We start from the raw sequence: 6000 nt of genomic DNA, 5'->3' as shown, positions 1-6000 counted from the left end.
TGGCAGCAATTTGTCTTCTGCAAATCACTGGGCTGAGATATCACAAAACCACAGAATAGTGCATGAAGTTTTAGATGAACAGAGCTTTATAGGAACACCACCAGAGTTTTGGGTCTGTTTTAAGCATTTGAAGTACTGTTAACTGACAAAACATTGAAAAACACATTTTATGTCGTTTTTTGTTGAAAAGAAGAAGCTGAGTTCTTGCTAACCCCAGAAGTTGCTTGGCTGATGGGGCAGATTGAAAAGCAGGGTGGATTCACAATTCTTTTGGTTAAAGCCCCGATATCTCCAAAACTGCAGTTCTGGCACCTCCAGGAGCCACAAGGATGTGGCAGATCAGATGAGGAGTCTGGGCTCACACAGAAAGAGGCCACAGCACAGATGCCATGGCCCATGGAGAGAGCAGCATCCCAGGGGAGCAGCATCTCAAGGGAACAGAATCCCAGGGAAACAGAATCCCAGGGGAGCTGCTCCTATACCCCATGTGAGGTCTCCCTCCACCCCAGCACAGATGTCACACTGCTGCCAGCAGAGTCCCTCTGCAAGGGAAAATACATGAGTTGCCTGCTCACTGTTAGAATTCTAAGCAATAAAGACCATCCCATCATAAAGTCCCAAGAGAATGAAAGCAGCCATCCCTAAAAAGCAAGGGAGGCAGAAAAAAAAATGGGTTGGTCTCTATCCACTCTATTCCAGCAGGACATCCTGTCCTTCCAGTTCCTAAAGGGGTTACAGAGAGCTGGAAAGGGACTGTTTACATGGGCATGATGTGACAGGACAAGGGGCGATGGCTTCAAAGTGAAGGAGGGCAGGGTTAGATGGGATATTGGGAAGAAATTCTTCCTCTGAGGGTGGTGAGGCCCTGGCACAGGTTGCCCAGAGATTCTATGGCTGCATCATCCCTGGAAGTGTTCAAGGTAGGGTTGGATGGGGCTTGGAGAAACCTGGGATAGTGGAAGGTGTCCCTGCCCACAGCAGGGGGTTGGAATGAGATGATCTTTAAGGTCACTTCCAACCCAAATCATTCTGGGATTCTGCGATTATGATTCTGCAGTGCCCTTGGGCACAGACACAGCCAGGGCTCAGAGCACATCCAAAACAGTGAAGGAGCAGTCTCCTGGGAGGGCACCATCCCACAGCTTGTCCTGCTGGAAACCCACCACAAAAACACACAGACACAGCACAGCTAATGAAAAATGGCTTTAGGAAACCTCTTGGCTCAGCAACAGAGGAAACAATAAAATGCTAAATACATTTTTGCATCAAGAATGGATGCTGCATTTATTAAAAAAAATATATTCACAGTATAAGCTCATAGTTTTCTCATAAAAGAAAACCCTTTTTTTGAAATCCGGTATTTTATGTAGTGGTGAGCTTCTCCCCTACCCCAAACAAAGTTCATTTGGCAACAGAAATCAAACATCACTATTCTCCTGCAGAGGGGATCACACTTGATTTCCTCTCTGCTGCCACTTCTGCCACCTTTTAAAACCACTCTCACACTGCCAAGAACCAACTCAGACTTTTAAGTCCCGACTTCAAACATTTCACAGGACCAGGCACTACCCAGCCTTGCGCCTCAGCTCCGCTCTCCTCCTCCTCCTCAGCCCCTGCAGCTCTTCCCTGAGGTGCTGCACGGCCTGCAGGATGTCCTGGCGCTGGGGATCATCCTCTGCCTTCTGGGTGTAGAGCAGGAAATGTTTGACAGTTTCAGAGAGCAGCATTTCAGGGTCCACGTCCCCGCGGCGGAGGCGCAGCATCCTCTCGCAAGCGATGGCGTAGTTTTTGTGCCAGTTCACCGGGTGACGGGGATGGGAGTTGACAATTTCTTTGTAGGACTGTTAAAGGAACAAAAAAAAAAAAAAAAAAAAAGAGAGGAAAAAAAAAAAAAAAAGGAGGTGAGGGCAGCAAATTAATTGAACGAAGTGGGAGCAACAGCTTTTTTAACAGTGCTTCAAAAACTGCCTGGAAAGAAACAGATGCTATTTAGATGTCCAAGTCCAGGGCTGGAGTATTTCTGTAATTCGCTCTGTGTTTGCCATTCAGCAGCATGAATCAGAAATCCAAGGGGGGCTGAAACGTTTCCCTTCCAACAGCAGCTGTTTGTTTAGAAACATTACAGATGATGGTGATAACCCCATGGCACATTATGTGCTTCCCCCAGAGAGGTGTTATGCCAAGCTGGGGGAAAAAAAGAGATTTAACTGCCGCGCCTGCAAGACATTTACTCAATATTTCAGGAGATCAGGACGTCTTCCATGGGACTTAAGCAGTCTGTTGACTTGAGTGGGAATATTCATAAGCTCAATAGCAGGCACGTGCCTGGGAACTTTGCAGAACAGCAAAAATCACAGCAAAATGGACCAGAATTAAGGAAACTATTTGTTGATTCTCTGTCTGGAGTATGAAATAGTGCTCCTCTCTGCTGACACACCGATCACTCTGTGCATCTCTTGGCATCTCAGGCAGTCCAGTATTTCCAGAGATACCTACACCAGCTTATGGGTGTTATTCTTTGGTGTGAAATGCAGCAGAATTAATTTGCAGTGAGAAGACTGTCGGATTTTACACTTGCTGGCTCAGACGCACGACTGTGTAATGACAGAGGGGACAAGTGCATAGAGGGGACTTCAGGACAAGCAATCTCTTGGCATGGGTTTGGAGCCCAGCACAGACAACATAATTATAGCAAAAGCAGGGTGTTGACTGGTTTGCTTTTGGCATCCTCCGTGACCGAGGGGGCAAGCAGGAATGGATAAAATCCCTGAACAAATCTCTTTGAATCGGCTGTGCTCCCAGTTTGGATAAAAAAGGGGAATGCGCAGATTACAGGGCCTGTATGGAAACGTTGGTATTTCCATGGACTCCAGAAATTTAAAATAAAGGGGAAAAAAAATTTATAATGAAGGCTGCAGGGAGGATTCCTAACCCAAATCCAGGACTTACAGTGTATGCAAATGTGTAAAGTTGTGATTTCGTTTCTGCAGTCACACTGGCTGTTTCTGCAAGGTCAAAGATGAAGAAAGCTGTTTTCATCCTGGGAAAAGACGAAAAACTTCCATGTGGTAACTGCCTCATGCAACCAGCTCACATCACAGGGTTATGCACAGCTTCAACATATCCACATGTGGGACAGCACACAGCATCTCCATTTAAGCCATCAGTGATAGAAATTTCTCTCCATAATCTATTTCCTCACCCTGCATCCCAACTACCTTTGAGAGACTTGGAGCTGAACCTTTTGGTGAACAAAACAGCCACTTTCCTGAAGGCTTTGCTGGCAGCCTTGCACATTTCATCTCTTCCTGCCAGCCTTTTCCTCCTGAAGTTGGCACATGTAGACCCAATAAGGCCATGGCCCATCAAGCTGCCTGCTTTGGTGTGTGTTTCCACACCACTGAGCTGGCAGTGCCCACTGGCTGTTGGAAGGGAGCAAAGGAAAATTACCTGGCTTGCCACATCTCCTCGTTGGCAACAGCTTCCCAGGAAGAGGGGCTGAAACTAAACGAGAATGGAAATAAAATTCAGCCATCAGATCCACGTCGCTGGGTTTCACCCACCACAACCCCTCCAACCCAGGCAGATACAGACCTCCCAGGCTGCTGTCATGAAGCCTGTGGCTCTGACAGGAGGGAATTCAGATGATTCTCTGTCATTTAAAAAACTTTGTTCCTCTCTCCCCACAGAAGGAGCCTCTGCTATATCAGGTGTTTCACAGCATCCCAGATATCAAAGCCAGGGATGGTTTTTTTTACCACATAGGTCAGCCAATGACATTTAAACCTCTGGATGTCTCAATAATTTTAGATCCTGACTAAGTTTTAAGGTCAGAATTGAACCTCATACTTGACTAGAGATGTCCTTGCTGTTTTCCACACTATTAAAATCACAGATCATGGAATGGTTTGGGTTGGAAGGGACCTTAAAGCCAATCTCATTCCAACTCCTGGCATGGGCAGGGACACCTTCCACTATCCCAGGCTGCTCCAAGCCCCATCCAACCTGGCCTGGAACACTGCCAGGGATGGGGCAGCCACAGCTCTGTGAGCTGTGCCAGCATCTCACCACCCTCACAGGAAAGAATTTCTCCCTGCTATCTCTCCAGAACACAAAACATTGAGATTATGGCTCTGGTTTAATTCCTCTAACACTGCAGCAGGTGTGGCAATGCTGCTGGCAGAAAATGATGAGCAGGAAGGAGCAGAAGCTCCTCTGCCTCCTACCTGCCATAGTCTTCAGTCCAGTTATAGAGATTCCTTGTGAGACGAATCCACTCTCCTGGGTCAAACACAGCTCCAGAAGGAACCAACTTTTCACATGTTCCCCAGGGCCACAGCGAGTGGCTCCTTCTCCAGGTCGAGTCCCCTTCATGAAGGCCTATGCAGACAAACACTTCCTTACTGCCAAAAAAACCAACAGAGAGAGAGCAATGGTGACCTCAGAGAGCAATGGTGACCTCAGAGACCTCAGAGACCATGGGCCACCCCACGTGTCCCTGAGCAAACCAAACCACACCACACTGTGCAGCAAACACACCCATCCAGCACATCTTCCATCAGTACAGGCACATTTTGGGGCAGTCTGGAAAACAGATGAATTCCCCATCTGGCGTTGCCCATCTTGAGCAGCCAGCACAGCTGGCACATCCTGTCCCCTCTCCTGGACTTCCAAACAGGCCAGAAGCTGTAGGAGAAGCCCATTTCTCCCCACTGGCACCTGGCTGTGCTCCTGTGCCTCCCCACCCTCGCAGGGCTCACCCCAGCTAGTCTAAATGCAGATGCTATTCTTATTCGTGTGAGTATCTAATCCTTTCTCCACTCTTACTAAGCTATTTTTATATGATGATTATTCCTGGAATACATTCATTCTATGCTAATCAGTTGGCCACAATGTTCACAAAGGAGAAGCAGCAGCAATTTGCTCTCCAACCATCATCGTTCTGAGCACACAGGAACGTTCCTATTCTCTGTGATGAATTGTATCAACAACAATAACAAAAAAATCATCAGTAAACACTCCTGCAGATCACCTTTTTTTTCCCTCCTTCCTAAAAACCAAACCAGCCTCAAAACAACAGGCAATATTATATCCGGATGGAGCTACTTCTGCAGAGATATTTTGCTTTAATTGCAAAAATAATCTCGCCACCGGGGAGGAAGTCAGTGGAGAAAATTGGTCTTTTGGATGCAGTACCAAGCTGTTCCATAAACAATTTCAAGAGGAGGAAAAAAAAAAAAAAGGTCAGAGATTTTAGGAAAGCTGTTACATATGAAAGAAATGCTTACTGTTTATTTACTTTGAGGAAACGATGGAGATTAAAGGCGAGTGTCCCGTCGGGTAATACTCCTTCCACAGGATTCCACCGGTTCCCGGGAAAATGAACGCCAGGTAAGTGCTTTGCCAGCTTGGGTAAATACCACTCGTAAGTCATCATCTGGAATAAAGAGGTATTCTCACAATTAAAACAGGAATCAGAAGATTTACATCCAGAAGAAATGGTTTTTGCAGGAGTAATGACTCAGGGAAGTCACCTGGTATGTCAGCAGTGACACAAGACCACAGCACCAGGCTGGGTCAGCATGGTCAGACTGGGACACCACAGTCAGATTGGGTCACCATGGTCACACCACAGCACCAGACTGGGTCACCAGTACCTTCTGACTAGAGGCACCTGGTCCTCACTCCAACACAAAATAGCCACTGCTGGTAAGACACACAACAGGGATTTGGTTTGGTTAAACACCAGGAATTGGGTTTGGGGTATGCCAACAAGTCACTGACTCTTGTTGCAAAGCCGGGTGTGAGGATGATGTGGCAGTGGAAGTGTGGGTGATCCATCCTATAAATTTTATTTTTCCCATTTTCCCATTTCTCAGTGAAAAAGGAATGTGCATAACACACTCCATCCCATGGTTAACCACAAAAAAATCTATTTTATTTATTTCCACATCAAGAGTTGAACATTATTGTATTTTTGTCTCTACTTGAGAGACCCTC

General features: G+C 46.5%; 1 protein-coding gene across 1 annotated transcript in view; it reads right to left on the bottom strand.

The window, feature by feature from the left end:
- Positions 1-1283: 1283 nt before the first annotated feature.
- TMEM260 (transmembrane protein 260) overlaps positions 1284-6000 on the bottom strand; it is a gene marked incomplete at its 5' end in the record, with an annotated part of 33041 nt that continues 28324 nt past the window's right edge. The window contains 5 exons of the mRNA XM_083863804.1: positions 1284-1841; positions 2950-3040; positions 3451-3504; positions 4227-4403; positions 5289-5437. Coding sequence (XP_083719930.1) covers positions 1566-1841; positions 2950-3040; positions 3451-3504; positions 4227-4403; positions 5289-5437 — 747 coding nt within the window. The 3' untranslated portion in view covers positions 1284-1565. The remainder of the gene's footprint in view (positions 1842-2949; positions 3041-3450; positions 3505-4226; positions 4404-5288; positions 5438-6000) is intronic.

This window comes from Zosterops lateralis, assembly GCF_965231275.1.
Source record: "Zosterops lateralis genome assembly, chromosome: 6".
Taxonomy (NCBI): Eukaryota; Metazoa; Chordata; class Aves; order Passeriformes; family Zosteropidae; genus Zosterops; species Zosterops lateralis.
The sequence above is the reverse complement of the archived record's forward strand: the minus strand, read 5'-3'. Positions and strand labels throughout refer to the sequence as shown.